At 38.2% G+C, this 18,759-nt stretch overlaps 1 protein-coding gene across 12 annotated transcripts in view; it reads right to left on the bottom strand.

The window, feature by feature from the left end:
- The window catches only part of CELF4 (CUGBP Elav-like family member 4), a 714,867-nt gene that overhangs the window by 619,777 nt on the left and 76,331 nt on the right, over positions 1 to 18,759 (bottom strand). For all 12 annotated transcript variants that reach the window (XR_011699890.1, XM_071579960.1, XM_071579949.1 and 9 more), the window contains exon 2: positions 512 to 594. Coding sequence is in view for 11 of the 12 variants with exons in the window: in XM_071579960.1 (XP_071436061.1) it covers positions 512 to 594 (83 nt within the window). In the remaining variant the exon portion in view is untranslated. The remainder of the gene's footprint in view (positions 1 to 511; positions 595 to 18,759) is intronic.

Here is an 18,759-nt window from a genome sequence, read left to right as displayed (position 1 = left end):
TCTGTTTCTTGATTCCTTGCAGCCACACCTTGCTTCACACAAGGAAAATAGTAAAAAGAAATACCTGGTGAGCACTTCTAACATCTCATTTAAGTGGTCAGAATGCTAACCCCCTTCTCCAACTGAGTAAGGCTGGTAGAACCCAGCCTATAACCAATTAATTATTGTTTTCCTGACTACCAATAAGAGCAAAAAGCTTATAATTTTGTGCATAGAAACTGTTTGCATGGGCTGGTGGTATCTTGATTTTATTAGCCCAATAGCGAATAATCAAAAAAACCCAGAGATATTATGCTGCCAAATCTGAGATGAAAACTCCAAAAGTAACCCATTTTAGATAGAAAAGAAGAAAAGAAAAGAAAAGAAAAGAAAAGAAAAGAAAAGAAAAGAAAAGAAAAGAAAAGAAAAGAAAAGAAAAGAAAAGAAAAGAAAAGAAAGAAAAGAAAAGAGAAAAGGAAAGAAAAGAAAAGAAAAAAGAAAAAAAAGAAAGTTTTTGTCAGCCTGGACTCACCCCCGGCAGTGTCTTCTGTTCATGCAGTGCGCTCTGGGCCTTTAGAGCAGACTCCCTTTCGCAGTATGTTAGGAAGGCACAGCCTGTAAACAAAAAGCAAAACTCAGTAACAGCACTGCTTCAGAGAAGATCCATTTAAAATTGAGACATAGAACAAACCATTTTCCTGTCATCATCCCATTTCTAGTAAATTAATCATAAAAATCTCTCCTTAGCATATGAGTAGTTGAGAGTCACGAAATGAAGCCATCATTGCTTCCTTTGAGGCCTGGTGTAAAGTGAGCAAGTGTACCGAGGACTGTTTATTTTCCTTTGAATACTTAAGTGCTTAAGCGTCAGATACAGAAGGATGCACAGGATTAGGGTTCTCAAAGATTCCACATGATGGCAAGGTGGGGCTTGAGATCCCACTCCTGCTCTAGCAGCAGCAATGGGAAGAAGCCCTTTATTGCCATATGCTGAAGGTCTCATGCCCTTGTTTAGTATTGAGTGCTTTCAAGTAAAGGGCACACAAGGACTTAGGACTTCCTACTGCAGAGGAGTACTTCTATTGCTCAGTCTGACTTGCATCCACAAGTAGTTGCCCTGTTTGCACTGCACCAGAAGACTTCCACCCTGCATTTGCTTCTGCAAGGGCTCACTGGCTCCCACCCATACATACAATCATGTCAAACCCCAATCAGTCCAAACCATCCCTGATTCACATATCATTAACATTTCAGGGACACTTCAATGGATTATGTCTTTGGTTCTTCCAAAAAGTTGTCTTATCAATGAAAAAGTCCAAGTCCGTCAAAGTAGAGCACTGCCCTTCCTTCTCTCCCCACCTCCATGCTCGCCTGCATGTAAAACAGGTTGATATTGCAATGTCCCACTCCAGTTGTGTGTTTGATGTGATCAAATTATTTCTTCTTACTGCAGTATACTGAAAACCTGCCAGTCCCTGCAGCAAAAAAAGGTGCTTGTTATGCAGAGGAAATTCTCTCTGAAATTACTACAGAGTGTCTGCCACATCTCCAGCTCCTTGAAATGGAGGTATCATATCTTTCAAAGTTCAGCCAGCATGTCCCTCAAACTGTGGGTATCTTTCAAGAGTAGCAGAAATAGAGAGAGACTATCAAAGAAACAAACATGTTCCATAATCTCATTTTGACCCACCCACCTTCTCCCCACACATCCATAAAGTATAACAGGTAAGTAAACAGTAGATTGTGAACTTTTTTTCGGCTTTGATTACCACTATGACATATTGTCCATGCAATGTTCACTGGTTTGTTTTTTTTCCAATTTGGTTCCTTAGATAATGTTACTGAAGATTACACACTTGTGTTCTTCCTTACAATGCTTTTAATAGATTAGTACATACAAGAGATCAGGGAGAGTTTTTCCCCTATAAATATACATATTTTTTCTCAAAGACTGTCTTGAGGAAGTCACCTTACTCCTCTCACAATGAAGACACAATATGGCATGGAAAAAAACCCCACTTTTCTTTCACTATTTCTTACTCTTTCTGGAGGTCTTGTTACTACTTTTACTTTATTCAAGCCAGTGACATTTAGTATATCCTAGTAATTGAGACTCAGGAGCAGAAAGTGACCATCAAGGAAGAAGACTGAGCAGCAAAAGTTTGCAAAGTTTGCACTCTCTACTCAGAATTATGTTGATTTGTCCCCCTCTATCTTCAAGTGCATGAATTAGTCTCTATCTACCAAACAAGAGGAAGAAAGGGTGGCACAGAGTTTATAGCTAGCAAAAGAAATGGATTGAAAAGGATCCTTAAAAGTCACCCATAGCTCAACAATCAAATGGGAAACTCTGCTTAAATTTATTTGCAGTGCTAAATCAAGGGCTGAAAGCTCTCTGTTTACTAGACACAATAGGAAAGTCTCCTTTTAGTAGCAGACAGAGCAGCTGATACAGTCTAATTAAGGACATCATAGCACACTGTTATAAACTATGCACTATCCCATAATGATAGCTATATTTTTCTCCTCATTGTGATGGCCATGATGACAGTTCAGGGTAACCATGTCCTGCAACTCCTACAGTATCCTGACTGTAACTCAGACAGAGTGGACAGAAGATAACTCCTCTATGAAGGAGCAAATTTTCCTTCCAAGGCCCACACTAGGTATGTGAGGAGTCCAGATCTCATCCGGGAGAAAATTGCATTAAGTCCTCTCCAAAGATGGTGAAAGTGGTAGAAGTGTCAAATTCCCAGAAACAGTACTTAATAGAATGCATCCAAAGATCACTGATTTCCCAAAGATGCCATAACAGACAAAAAGATGTTGAAATGGAAAAGAAATCTACTCTCTCACATGCCTTTCAATGTGCATCCATATGACCCCTCCAAAGGGCTCTTCCTTCCTGGAGAATGTTGTTTAAGGAACAGAGCACTGGACACTCAGGTTAACACTACAAAATACAACAACCTAAACAACTGAGACTTGTCATATGGAGCAGATATACTGGGGTTTACAGAGAAAAGAGATTGGTGGGAAAAGTGGTTTGTTTTTGTTAATTTATTGTTTGGGTTTGTTTGTTTGGTTGGTTGGTTGTTTTTTTTTAATTTTGATTTCCACATGGGCAACAATTTCAGAACAATCAATTTTCCCCACTGAAACTTATGATTGGGTGCAGAACCACTAATTTTACTGGGGAAAAAAGTTTTTCATAGTAAACTCTAAAGTAGCTCAACAGCTCATTTGCCATCAACTATTTGAGCTGCATATGAACATGATTTCTGGGTGAAAGGCTTCATATTCCATTAGAAATGATTTTCACCATCTAGCCTCTTCGAATTACCCACGTTCAGAAGTATAATGAACATTTCTCAACACATGTCTTAAGGAAAGATAATGTAAAGGCTATGCATTATTTCTGTCATCTACTTCTATAGGTGGTAACGAGTGAGTCAGTATAGTTCTTGTGAATTATTTCTGAATTTGAACAAAATATCTAATTGACTAATTATTGATAATCAAGGTCTTGCTCCTAGATGTTCCTAATTTCAATTCTATTTCTCTCAAATATGCCATGTTTTCCAGACATATGTCAATCAGCTAAAAGATATTTTATTTGGATTGTGTCTTTCCAGCTGTTCATTTACTGTCAGTGGACGGCTTTTTGGGCAAGCACATAAACATCTGGAGACTCCCTGCTGCCTATTAACTCTGAACCTATTGAACTGCAGTCTCTTGGAAACATGAGGACATATCAAGTGGTCTCCAGGGAAACAAGGTTGTTAAAGAGAAGAGGGAAACAAAAACAAAAGCTTGAGATGTAAAAAAAAAAAAAAAAAATTACAAATACTCTATTTTAATTTTATCTCCAGAGAATTCAATGGTGCAAATAGTAATTGTATGGAATAAAGACGGATAATAATAATGGATACAGTGACTTCAACTCCACAGTAAGTCTCCAGAAGATTTTGAGCAAGCCTAAAAGGCAAAACAGTCAGGGGATGCATTGTGAGCTGAACAGAATAATTCTGAGCACTGAAAGCCAGTCACACTGCTTGAGTTGCAGGAGGTAAAGGTGGGGACTGGGAGAATGGAGAACAACCCACTTTAGGAGGACATGAGGCTTGAGATCATATAAGAAACCTGAAGACGTACAAGTCCATGGAACCTGATCAAATGCATCGATGGGTCCAGAGGGAATTGGCAGGTGAAGTTGCTAAGCCACTATGCATCATATATGACATCTGCAGAACAGTGAAGTTCCCACTGACTGGAAAAGTTAAAAACAAATATTTTTAAAATGGGAAAGCAGGAAGACCCTAAGACAGGATATGTCTGGATCAGAGACTCCTGGAAAACATGGAAGTGTGCATGGAAAATAAGCATGTGATTTGTGACAGCCAGCATGGTTTCAGAAATGACAAACTGCACCTCACAATTTTGGTAGCCTTCTACAATGTGGTTACAGCACTGTTGAGAAAGGGAAAAGCAACTGACAACATCTACCTGGATTTGTGCAAAGTGTTTGACACTGTCCATGACATCCTTGTGTCTAAAAGGGAGAGACAGATTTGAGGGATGGACCAGAGGAACAGGCAGGATGGTCGCACTGAAAGGGTTGCTGTCAATGGCTGGATGTCCAAGTGGAGAGCAGTGACAACTACACTCCTCAGGGTTAAGTATTTGGACTGACGCTGTTTAACATCTTTGCTGGTGATATAGAGAGTGGGATTGAGTGCACCCTCGCCAAGTGTGATTTCTGGTGTAGTCAACACTCTGAAGGGAAGGGATGCCACACAGAGAAATCATGACAGGTTTAAGAGGTTGTCCCAAGCAAATCTTATGAAATTCAACACCACCAACAGCAAAGAATTTTACCAGAGTTGAGTCAGACCCAAGCAAAAATACAGCCTGGACAGAGAATGGATTGAGAGCAGCCCTGCTGAGAAGGACTTCAGAATGTTGGTTGACACCAAGAATGTACACTTGCAGCCCAGGAAGCCAACCATGTCCTTGGCTGCACCAAAAGAAACGTGGCCAGCAGGTTGAGGGAGCTGATTTTCCTCTCTACTCCGCTCTTGTGAGAGTCCACTTGTAGTAATGCTTCCATCTCTGGGGTCCACAACATAAGAAATACATGAAGGTGCTTGAGAGAGTCCAGAGGAGGCCAAAATAATCATCAGGCAGGCTGGAGCACCTCTCCTGTGAAGACAGGCTGAGCAAGTCGATTTTGTTCAGCTTGGAGAAAAGAAAACTCTGAGGACACCATACCTAAGGAGATACAAAAGAGCTGGAGATGGACTTTTACAAGGACATATAATGCTAGAACAAGGGGAAATGGCTTCAAATTTGAAGAGGGTAGGTTTAGATCAGATGTTAGGAAGAAATTCTTTATTGTGAGGGTGATGACATGCTGGAACAAGTTGCTCAAAGTACTTGTGGGTGCCTCATCCCTGGAAATGTTCAAAACCAGGTTGGATGAGGCTTGGTGACTTGGTTTAATGGAATGTGTTCCCCCCCATGGAAGGAAGGTCACCTGAGTGGTCTTTCAAGTCCTATCCAACCCAAACCAGTGTATGATTGTATGAATTATTTCACCCCACTGGTACTCAACTCATCCTGGTACAAGCAAAACCAGAGTCTTTCCACTTGACCTCTCATGCTTATTTGGAATCATTTGACTCTCATCTGCTTTAAACCACTTAAAAAGCACTGGTCACACATCTCATATTTAGCCATTTAAAACGACTAATTTTACCATCCTTGACAAGACATTCATTTGACTTTTCATACAGGAGAGGAATAAGCCTCTGGAATTGTCTATCCTTTATACTTTGTGCAAGAGCAATGCACCACCATTTCAGGTGCAGGCTTTTAGCACCGAGGTTGTATTGTCCCAAGAGTAGATTCCATCAGCCACCTATAACCTCTCAGCCACCTCAAGTATTGCATTATCTGTACCTTAATTATTGCCTGTTATATGTGGTTGAAGATGAAGATGGTACATACTGAAGATCTAATTAATAGCTATTATTAAAGGCTTTTTTACCCTTTCTTGTTTTAGTCTGGCAGATAGCCACAGGTATCCTGACACAGTTTCTTCTCTTTGCCCATTTTTCAAGTCAAAGAATCATGACCCTTTTTGCATTATGTGTTTCAATGACACCTTATGATTTTATTAGAACAACATAACCTCACACAAAACATGACTTTAGATTTTCCATACACTTAGATCCAGAGGCATTGTCTAAGAGGTCATCTATAACCATGGCAATTTCCAGACATTTGTTGTCAGTTCAAAAAAGGCATTCAAAGGTCTTGTTTCAAACTAATGAATATATACTTCAGTGGATTCTAGGGAACAAACCCTTAATCTTTCTAGGCCCATGTTTACTCTTTATCTTAATGAAGGAAAATTAGAACGTTTGTTAGGTACTTTGGAACTTTTGGGTGAAAGCTGAGAGTTAAGGCAGATTCTAAGCTCAGGGTGTCTATCCAGTCAAAGGAAGAACTTGCATGAAATGTAGCACTGCTACTGCAATTACATCAATGTGAAATTACATTCATGATTTGAACCATAATTCATTGACTCTCTTGGAAGAATTCTTGGCTCAGATGCTCACCTCACCCAAGAGAATCCCAAACAGTTAGGATAACCTTAAGTTTTGAGAAGGCTGACTCCAGTGATCTAAGCTAGTTTTTGAATCACAAACTTTTGAGACTAAAAATTATGCACTCAACCAGTTATTACAGATCGGCTGACAGGTGATAACTTCTGAAACTACAACCCTTCCAATACTTGTAAATGTAACTAAAATCAGAATCATTGTCCAAGAAAAGATAAAACTCTCACAACGCTGTCAGGTTTTTGTTGGTTTTTCTTCTTTGAGTCAAATACCTTCTTGATTTTAGTTACAAAAATGTTAATTGACTTCAATAGTGAGGGTTTCCTAAATTTACCTTTCTGTTTTGTTTTATGTTAGACTTCTGTACAGCACGTGAACCAATGAACAAGATACTCTTCTGTAACACAAGAAGGAGTGGATATGAGCACACAGTGTCTACTACTGCTAGACCTTTTCCCCTATGGTCTTTAATGTCCCTCACATCCTAAAACCCCAAAACAGAGAAACCAAGGGCTTTGCTCCAGCAGCACACCACAGACTTCCATAAAGCACAATTATCCAGGATCTTCAAGCTGTGTACTGAAAAGGGAGGAGATCAATAATGCTGCATACCTTGGGTCACATGCTAGTGGTCATGCTCCAACTTAAGAATAGCTACAGTCTACTAGAGGACATGGTTTGAGAAGAAAAACCTCACATCTCTGAGTTAAAATAAAAGAATTCTCAGCTGGTCAGAGATCTGAACATCTCATTTAGAGACACTTCAGTCTCTCTTTACTCTAATTACCTTTGAAAAAATTAGGCCGAGGTATACTTGTTATCTGTGGTGGACCAGAGATCTGCCCCCCTTTTTCCAGACTGTAGGTTTGTGTTTAAGAGAGCTTTTTGAAAATAAAGCAGTTCCTTGCTTCAAAATTCAGAGATCTGTTGCACAGAGAAAGATTGTGGTACTTATGAAAATTCTTGCCTAAAATCAACATCTCAGGTTGGATTTCCAGCTAGGATTTCAAAGTGAAATAGAAATCTTTTTTCACTTTAACTATCCTAGCTCTACATGTCTGATTTTGAAACAATTCTCATTTGCTCTGTCTACAGTGGACTGCCCAAGGTTTAATCACTTGAGGGTTTCAGAGATTGAGCTGAATTTTCTTGAGGGAGACACAATCAATAAAGACTTTTGGAACTGGAAATGTTTTATCCAATTTCTTCATCTGTTTCTCTCTCAGTGATTAACTACCTTCTGACAAAAGTTAACATCTTTGCTGGTAAAGAACATTCACTTGGCTAGAACTTTCTTTTTCTCCATCTCCCCTGCTGCACAACAACTGAACACTAGCTGTTTAGAGAGAAAGATAGGAATAAAAATCTTCCCAGATATCAGCTTCCCTGTCAATTATATTGCAAGGCAGATTAACATCCGAAATGCCCTGCTGAGTGGCATGCTAATTTTCTTTTTCCTCTTATGCTATTTTCCATTAACTATTATGATGCTGTAATATTTGTAATATAACTTGATAGGATTCTCTGTGTAAAAGCATATATAAGGCCCACTCATATACATCCATGAACCAATACTAAAAAAACAAATTAAGAGGCAAATCTGCAAATGCAGAAGTTAACCATATTTACAGAATATTAACTCACTTAAAATACATCTATGATATCCCAAAATGAGACATTGATAGGCACAGTCTAAATCAGCCCTTCCTCAGACTAAGCAGTGCTTAATTGTATTTAGCAGTGTCCAGGCAGACAGCAGAGAGACTTTAGTGACTATTGGTGTATGTAAGCATTTCAACAAAACAGACAATGGTTTCATCCTGATTTTGATGACAACTATGTTTTTAATGAAAGCATCAGTTTTTAAAAGTCAAAATTTCTCATAGAAATTTTTGATGCAATAGTTCACCAAGAAGGATTTCTCAGTCTCATGATACAATTTCTGATAAAATCCTACAGCAAGAGTAACTTATTCCAGGAGGACAACCAGTAGTCCAGTCTCTGATCTAAGTCAAGCAAACAGGATCTTGAGTGCAGGACTTTGACACAGGAGAGCATATTGTCACTGGCAGTCTCCCAGGGCTTCATACCTGTTTTTAAAGTAACACCATAGTTACCTTGCCTCCACAACACCACAAAACTGAAAAGCTTTTGATCTGTCAGACTTTCTTACCCTGATCTGAGAGAACAGTTTCTGACTCTGATTCACATGTAGATGGGTTTTTCCTGGGGTCTTGAAAGTTCCTTGTAAGGTGCTTTGAATCATCCTTTTCTTACTGGTACACTCAAAATAAGGTGCAGAATGAACCATTGATTTGGCATACCATATACCAGGTCCTGTTCTCCCATAACTGCCAATGTTCCAACTTTAAACTTGATCCTGAAATTTCTGGGATAATTTTGATCATCTCAGTCCAAGTAAATTGAAGATTCACTGCTCAAGTTTCTGCAAGTCTAACCAACCATCCAGAACATTTTACTTCCAAGAATAGATGTCTAATTTCCATACACACAACAAATGGTCAATGAATAGACTCAACAATAAAGAAAACAGAATGTAGATTACTGGTTAAGGTAGCTATCCAGCACAGAGAGTGCTGGCGTGCCTGCAAATATTAAATGTTTCAAATTCCAGTAGAAGACTTAGTTTTAAACAGACCAGCCTCTCTTGAAATCTTCAAGATTTCTTGTTTCTAGTGTGGTTATAAATAAAAAAAACCAATTGTGGTTTGTTGGTGTTTTTTTTGTTTGTTTGTTTGGTGTGGGATTTTTTCGTTTTTTTGTGGGGGGGGGGGTTGAATTCTCTAATGAAAGTCAGGAATATAACTAGAAACAACCATCCCATTGAAACAGTACCTCTTGTATTCAGTTATGGGTTGAACCTTGTTAGAATACATGCAGTAAATAGACTCAGTACCTGCTGTTCTTTGTCCTGTCTTTTGAGTTCTTTCTATTGTTCGCAGCATATGAACAACTCAGTGGATTTTCTAAAACATTTATCTGTTTCAGAAACTTTTCCTCTTCTATATTTTGTTTTGATTTTTGGATTCAATTCTTTTGGAGAGACTTCTTCAAGAATGCTCAACTAATCTCCAGAGGTTGTGCTACTGTTAAACAACAATCACTTTGAATGCCTTGAATCTTAGCAAAATAAAGCTACAGCAAAACCATCTCTAAACTAATTAGACTGTTCTGCCACATACAACCTTGTCCAAGCTTTGTTTTTCTACATCTATATAGAGTGGGTTTGGGTTGATTTTTTTTTTTATCCCACTGCTCATTATCTTTCACAAGGGTGAGGAACAAACATTTCTTAGAAAATAACATCAAGTCTGTGTGTGAGAAATATCTTTGTACTTTTACATAACAAAAGTTGGTATTTTCATCCTTAAAGAATGTTAGGGCCATGCAGTGAACATTTGTTGATAGCACCATCAAATGATTAGCTATTTATGCTTTTATCTCAGAAACATGTAAGTAGCTTGTTCTTAATACAGGCTGGTATGCTCTCTAAACAACCTCATATTCTTTTTTTCTCTCAGACAGAGCACATATGTCAGTATAGTCTTCTGACATTTCCAGCTCAGGGTTGAAAGCAAAAGACACTGAAACAACTGCAGAAAAGATCTATTATTAGACAACTCCTAGGCCATTCAGAAACAGACTTTTGCGGTGGTCTCTCTAGAGTTATTGCTCTTGCCAAGTTTGCCAGCCAAAATTGTCCAATTCAGGAAATTCAAATTCAGACTGGAACCTTTCAGACACCTCTCAAAATCAGTCTCGTATGCAAGAAGTATAAACATTAGAATCTCTTTGATAAGACTTAACAGGGTCTTGTTAAGTTCAAATTTGGGTAAGTGCATCTGAAGCCACTTTAGGATTTTTATATTGCAAAACAAATCCAAACCCACAAAGAATATATTTCTTGATTCCAGCTGATACAGAAATGAAAATCTTTAAGCAGCAGCTGCTTCTACAAGATGATCACCCTGAGACTGGAAGTCTCCAGAAACTTGTAAGAGTCACAATATGAGCCACAGAAAAGTCTACAATACCAGCTGGCTTCATGAGTTTTCTGGAGAAAAATTTCATCTGTCAGAACAATTAACATCCAAGCTCCCATAACCAGATGCTGTTTTCCATATGTTTTGACTTTGAATAGCTTCTTCTATCCTCTAAGAGGCGTTGGGAGCAAACAAGTATTGTCTCTTGTTGCCTATTTCTTTTGCCTTACCTTTCTTTCTCAATTTGGCTTATTCTTTAAGTATAGGCAGTGGAATGGCATGAAGTAGGATCAAGTTCTTCTGTAAGTTGCAGAGAGGAAGTAATCTTCTTAACAGACCTCTGCCTGCTTGGGGCTGAGAACCACGAGACATGCTCTGTGTGGGTGCATGAGAGAGAAAGCAAGGTGAAATGTGGTGCTCTGGGAGCATGGGAGCATGGCAGAAGAAAGATGGAAATGGCTTCTCAAAGATCCTGTCAATCAGTTACAGCACAAAGGAAGAGAGGTATGTCCCAAGAACAAGGGTCTTCACTGCCTCCTTGGCAAAAAGCTACAAGTTGAGCCATCATTGCATGGTACAAGCTTGCTTTAAGAGCCTGGTTCATGAATGAATTTTTTAAGAACTAGACAAGGCATGAAGAGACTAAAAAAAGACTTAACCACCTATCGAAAGCCAGACAAAGAGTCAGTAAAGGTCAAACTTGAACCAAAGACTTCCCAAGATTCTACCTGGGGCTATGAACACCTATCAGTCTGTAGTTCTTAAATGTAGACAAATTCCTGTGTAAACTCACAAATATATTACATCCCCAGTAGATTATCTTAAAATAGTAAACAAGGAAAACACTATTGTCCCTTGACTCCAGGTGCATTTTCTCATCCACTACTGTGGAACTAAATTCTTCATTAAAAAGCTAAAAACAAACTTGGTGAATTTGAGCCTAAAACTTCAAATTTTTACAAAAGACATGAGGATACACTCCTTGAAGTGAAAAAAAGAAACAGTGAAATTAATTAAAACAAGATCTGTGTAATTTACAAAGCTCCAGTGCACTGGGTTTAAAAAGGTCTCTTGTCAGAGGAAGTAAATGAGGTACAATTTCCTGATGACTAGAGAACACAAGGAAAGGTGTGTAGTAGTCAACTACCAGGGAGATATTTTTCTCATGTTTTTTGTTGGTCACCTTAAAAATTAGTGAACACTGAGTATGTAGTAAATTGTCTCAGTTAAACATTTGAAACAGCTTATAGCAGAAATTTTTGCTTTTAGAACTGAACTCATATTGGACTGGGTGGAGAGTGTAGACCACAAAACACAGGGCTGGCAGAAGGAATGCACATGATAAATGTCAGTTCCATCAAGATGGAAGAACCACATAGCAAAGCAGAAGTTCTGATATCAAACTTAAACTGCACAGCAAAGAAAATTTCACACATCAAGAAGAATGGAGAATAAGTTGCAACATATCCTAGAGGGTACTGAGCCCCTTAATATTGTGGTCAGTTACCTGAATCCTTGCTGAGGAGGAATAGCCATGCCTAGCACCTTGAAGGATTCACCTTTTAAGATGTGGGTAAAGAATAGCCACAGAGGCAAATGCTTGACAGCACGAGCGAAGCTGAAAGGCAGTAATGTCAAAAGACACATTCAGATTATGGTGAACAATATCACATAGAATAGTGTGTATGTTTCTTCCAGATCAAAGACACCTCCTTCCTTTGGTGACAATAGAAAATCCACATCTAAAATGATCCTGTCAGCTCTAATAACCTAAAAGTGTTCAAAAACACATGGAAGGATAAAAAGGAAAAGATGGATTTCAGAGACGAGTAATAAAACTTCATAATGGACTAGGAGAACTGACTTATGGGGGAAAATTAAGAGAACTAAATATGTATAATTTGGGTAAATGATGACTCAGGGGGATAGATGATAATTGGCTACAAGTCTTGAAGATGTAAACACAAAGAATGGAGAAACGTTGTTCGGGCTGATACCAGAGAACAATAACTTGGGGTAACAACAAAGAATTCAACATCAGTGCATTCAGCCTGAGCTTTAGGAATGCTCTCTAACTGTTCTAAATATTTGTATTTTTTCCACTTGCACAGTCTCAAAGTCGCTTTTGCATCTAACCAACCTGTTAGTTATTGAAGTTTATATACATGAGTGTAATGCATGATCACATAACCTAAGGCTTTCCAGATCATACAAATTCAGGGACAATATGGAATAAAAATCCCCTCAACATGGTTGAGGGGTGTCTATATCTTTGTGTGTTGGAGGCAGTGATGTAGAAAAGGCAGGGAGGGAAAAGGTAGAAGAATTAAATCAACTTGTGGGGACAGGGGATGCCTCAGTGCAAACTTCTACCTCAGTAACTTTCCAGCAACTTTTCTATCACTGTTCCATCTGACTGTTCTGTAAGGGTTTTGTCTCCCTATTCTGCTACAAGGCATAGGGAGAAATTCTTCCAACCCTGGAACAGAATCACAACCACAAATTCTTATGCCATTTAGGAAAATTGCAAGCTGCAAGATGGAAGTTTATGACCCTACAGAAGGTAAAAGTAAACATTACTAACTGTCTTTCCCAGCCATTAGAGCAAATCAGTCCTTCATGGAACTTTTATTGCTTAAGTGACTTGAAACCATAAAAAAAGTTAATACTGATCCAAGAGCAAATGCATTCAGAGGGCCTCCATTTCCGCCTTTCTCCCTATTTCTAGCTTTAATGTTTCTATCCAAAAGTTAACACATTTTCTAACTTGTCACAAAACCCTTTTTTTTTTAAGAAACCAGTTTAAATAAACTTTTTTTGGTGAAAACAAATCAGAATCAGATTGTCAACTCACTGGAATAAAATTTTCATTAAAACACAATCTATCCAGGGTCAGCTGGGCAACTGCAAGTGATTTTCAAAGGTTTAGACAGAAATAAGTATCTAGCCACCCACTAATATTTTCTGAGTGGTTATTTTTGGAGGGGTTTTTCTTTGTTTCTTTTCTTTTTTTTTTTTAATTTATAAAGTTCAATTTCAGGAGAAAAAATGAGAATCACTCATAAAAATATCTATTATAATTTTACCAGGGTTTTTCTTGGGTTTTCTTTAGATAAAAGTTTAATATGACACCATGTTTGATATTTATTTCTTCACTGATTTAATATAGATTGGAGAAGATCTAAACCACAAAAGAACAGAAAAGTATGTCTGTACCAACACACTATCAGCAAACAGTTCTCAGTGGGAAAGTGTTGACTCTGTAAAGGAGTCTCCTTAAAAGAGACATTTGGAAGCCATTTTGAACAAGACATTAAAAGGTGAATGAAAGAAACTTTCTAGACTATCTCATGAATACAGTGACCCAACAAAACTTTCCCTGTTACCAGTCAATCAATCAGTAGATAATGTATAACTGGAAGCAGACATGGATTAGAGATGTGGTTACACTACTTTTTTTTTTTTTTTTTTTTTCCTATCAGGTAGGCTAAAAATAGTGAGCCAGCTGTTGAGCATCTCTGGGAGGCCAAAACTCGCTGAAGAATCCCTGCTGATGTCAGAAAGTAGGAGAGTGGAGCATAATGAGTTTAAAAATTCCAAACAACAATTACTGTTCTCTTCAAAAGTACTGAACTAAAATGCTGTATAAGGGTGACTGTACTAATGGACAAAGTCCACCTCCTACAGTATCTTGTCTCCAATGGTGGCAGAAGGAGATGCTGTGACACAAGTATGAGGAGAAGATGTGCATCATGCCTCCTCTGGGCATTCTTCTCAGTTTCCAGACTCATAGCTCAGGAACTTCTGGTCCATATGTAATCTTTGCATATACAGTAATCACTTGATGAAACTGAATCTCTCATTTTCTAAAGCCATTTGTTACATTTTAAAGTTTCAGTTTATGTGTTTTCCTGTAAAAAGAATGAAGGGTGCTTGTTTGTTTGTTTATAGGGTTTTCTTATGACTTGTAGTAAGCTTTCTGGGAAAAGTAGTAACCTCCTGTCTGGCAAGCTACAGTCTTATAAACATTCATCATAAGAGCCTACTTCCTGGATCACCTATCATCTGATTTTATGGAGCAATCCAAAAGATGAATCAAGAGGTTACAGATTTAAAAGTGTCCTGCAGGGTTCCCAGTATTTTACCAACCTATTTACAGACAGTCAGAAAACATTTCAAGATCCAAGAACATCAGCTGGCAGAAGCTTTGAGTTGAAGCATTTCTTAATTATTTTGGTTCTTGTAAAACATCATTGCTCAATAGGGAACTAATTTATCACAGAGTTTCTTCTTTAGTTTACCTCTGTTGATAAACCAAATTTCTCATGATAATACCTTCTGCGTGGTAATAGAATAATACCCATAGGAATGCTAAATAATACTTCTCCAACCCCCTAGAATAAAAATGGATGCTTACATATACTTCCTGCTTCTTCCCTCTATGAAAGCACTATAAAATCTCTGCATGCTCCATACATTTTTAAGAGTGAAAATACAAGATATTGTGCTCTTTTTTTTTTTTTTAATGGAAATTAGAAGTCAGGAAACATCAGAATTTAAATTGCCCCTATAGCAAAACTATATTAATATATGTCTGCTTTATAGAAGATGTCAGTTACATGATTATGTTTCCATTCTTTGTACTCTGACTTTTGTCACTGGCCTGTCTTTGTTCTGTATTTGTACAGACTCTAGCAGATCGTCACCCTCATCAAAATAAATGCATGCAGCCAGTTTCTCCAGTATAACTGAAGTAATTCTCCATCGGAATTGAAACATGTGATATGATCACCATGTGATTTAATTGCAGTAGATTAGATTTGTCAGGACACGCAGAATGTTATTCTATAACCATACAGCAGGAATTCTTACCTTGGGAAAGGGGTAAAAGAACAAAAAGCAGAAACTTCTTGTTCAGCTATTATTAAATAATCTAAATATTGATTGTCTCTGAAAGCCCATGTCTTTCTCCCAACTTTCAACGCACATGTAAACCTTCTTCATACCACTCAGATTCTACTCATGCAGTACTTCAGTTTTTTCCTCTCTTCTCTCTGCAGAAGAATTTTAGAGTTTCTTTACCAAAAGGCAAGCTGTAAGAATTTCACCTGAAGATGCTGAAGACACGTTTTGTAGATACCTGCTTCAGTTTTAAGTGGCTTACTAAATTTAACAACTAAACTTATGTGTTTAAAGTAGCAGTGTGTTGACATGACATTTGATAATTCATGGTCAGATCTGCCCAGCTGAAAAGCCCTCTTCATTGACAACCTGCTGATATGCTGGACTGGTAGCTGATCTTTAATGACTGTTATGCTACCTCTTGTCTTTGCCCTCCATGGAGTACTGCCAGGTATCCACAAAGCCTTTCATCTGCTCTGCATTTCCATGTCTAAGACTTTCACCATTTTTGAGTGAATGCCCTGCAGCCATATCACTGCCCCTTTGGCTATTATTCCTGCAAACTCATGGAACTTTGCGTCCCCAGAAGAACTCCACTTGTGAAGGCTTTACTTGCAGCTCACGTCCCACACCAGGCAGGACTATGAGACATCAGTCTTTCCCCTTACACATGGTTTTGCACTGCACATTACTTTGTGAATGGACGTACATGATAGAGAAACTTTCAGTTACTGCTCATTTTGGTTTTAGTCAGCACTGAAGATTCATGTAGGTCTTTGCAAGGTCAGAGACTCTTTGCAAAGGTAACAAGTCAGTGGTCTTCTAGTAAGCATTATGTGACAGGACATGTGACACTTTGAAATACATGTCCACGGGTGTCCCTGTTCCAAACTGGTCACTTAAGATCTGATTACATCCTTTTCTTCAGGTGCAAACTAGAAAGGACAGTGGCTTAATCTCAGTATGTTGCTCTAATGCTGCCTCCAGCAGTTAAAAAAGAAAAAGCCTCTGGCAAGAAGAATGTTCAAAATCAGGGGAAAGAATACCATTACCATTTAAAAGGTTGTTGGGAGACTTCATCATGAAGAGGGGGTAGCATTCCCCATACCTGTATTCTGAGAGGTAGGTTACAAAACCTGGAGCCAGAGAGATATTACCAAATTCCTGTTTTATGCAAAGAATAAGAGTCTGTTCTGTCTGTCTAACAAAATGGAAAAAAGCTCCACATAGATAGGATTGCTAGCTACATTCCAACAGTAAATATCAAGGAGAAAAGAAACATTTAAAATAAAGGACAATGTTGCAGAAGGACAAGTAAGTATAAATTGACCATGAATAAATTTGATTTGGGAATTAGAAAAAGGTTTCTCACCATCAGAGGAGCGATGCTCTGGAACTACTTTCCAACAAGGATAGTGTGAGCAAACGACCTAATTAGTTTAAAGATGAGGCTCGATAAACTTATGAAAGGGATTATGTGATGTGGTTATCTGCAAGAGAAGGGAACAGATCCTGATGAGCCAGGATTTCCCTCCAGTCCTGTGTTGCAGGCCTCATCCTCTCAAGCCAAATCCTCAGCTGCAGGCTTCACAGAGATCACCCTATTCTGAAAAAGGACTGGCTTCTGTTTTTTAAAAAGCACAGGCTTTAACTTACTTTGAAAGGGAACACCTACTACTGAAAATGCAAGGAAAAAAAGGCGAGAGGAGGAAAAGCCCCTAGAAAGCTTTATAGATGGTGGGAAATGCGAAACTTAGAAATTCATTGTTGAAATAATGGAGAAAGGAAGAAGGGAAAGTTTATTTCTATTGGAAGCTTGGGCAAAGTACTCCATTATTTCAATAAATAAATATATAAGCAGAAAACCATTTTGATATTTAATAAAAATCAGTCCATGCATTTCTCACCTTTGTTGCAATAGATAACATATCTAGGTAAGAATATTAGTCATGCAAACTATATATTCTGTTCAACTCTACAAACTGAGAACAGCACTCTTGACTGCCTAGTAGTTGCAGATGAATCACAGAACTGTCAATTCACACCAATTATTATGAAATGAAGCCTGGGAGGTCTGCTCATCCAGCCAGTTACCAAAATGCACAGCATATGTAAAGCATTTAAATTTTTTTGTCCTATCCTTTCCTAGAAACCTCTAGAAATAAAAAGACTCTATACTTTGGAATCATAATGCAATATAAATTGCTTCAGTCTGAATCCTATTGAGTATTAGGGTGGTAGGTGGAGAAGATTTAGAATACAACCACTCCTCCTTTTTCAATAAAGAAGCTTTATGCTACACTCCTGCAAAGTTAAAGCTGTCCCAGGATTACCCCAGCAGCAGCGTTGATATTAGCCATTATTTTTTCCTTAAGATAACTGATAAAGTTCCAGGGAAGATCAGTCTTGATATGCAAAGCCATCTCACACTGAAAGGGAAATTATTCTCTGATAGAAATATAGAGCAAGTACCTCTGGTGTCATGAGAGATCTTTAGGGTGTCTTAGATTCACCAAAAAATTCACAGCACTAACCACTCCAATAATGTTGCTGATCCATAAGTCCCAAATTAGATCACTTTAATCATGGCTATCAAAGCCATAGGGACAGTCCTTCTCATTTCTATCATTCCCAGAAGAACAACAGGCTGCATGGACACTGTCTGGGATGTCAGTTCTCTTCTCTGATTTCACCTAACATAACTGTCCTCCATACAGAAATACAATAGTTTGTGAGTACAGTATATTAAACTTCCTAAACCATAGGGCTTTCTAGACATGTTGCAAAAGTGTTTTCCAATTTTGATTCCTCTTCTACATCAGTGCCATTGAAAAGGGAGAAATTACTATCCCAATTTCACAAATGTTGAAAGAACATTTCGAAAAAAGTAGAAAAACTTTGACTACCTTTCTCATCTCTGCATATAAAGTCCTTAGTAGGTCAGGGCTGTTTATCCTAAGATACCCAGTTAAACCCAGTATTTTGCTTCTTTCAGCTTTTCCCAACTTGTCCACAGTGCATTTTACCTTCTCTCAACTGAGTCCATAAAGAGATTTGGGATCTTTTCTGAAATGGAAGATGTTCTACAGCTACAAGCTGTTATAGCAACCAGTCTGCCTACTGCTCTCATGGGCACCTGCATTATGCAGAGCTTGGTGTTCTCACTCTTCGCTTCAGGACTTGGTGCGACACCTCTGAAACACAGCAGACTAGAGATAGGATATTCAAAAGAAATAAAAATCCTTAAG

The sequence above is a fragment of the Pithys albifrons genome, chromosome Z (assembly GCF_047495875.1).
Source record: "Pithys albifrons albifrons isolate INPA30051 chromosome Z, PitAlb_v1, whole genome shotgun sequence".
Classification (NCBI taxonomy): domain Eukaryota; kingdom Metazoa; phylum Chordata; class Aves; order Passeriformes; family Thamnophilidae; genus Pithys; species Pithys albifrons.
This window is presented reverse-complemented; position numbering and strand designations above follow the sequence as displayed.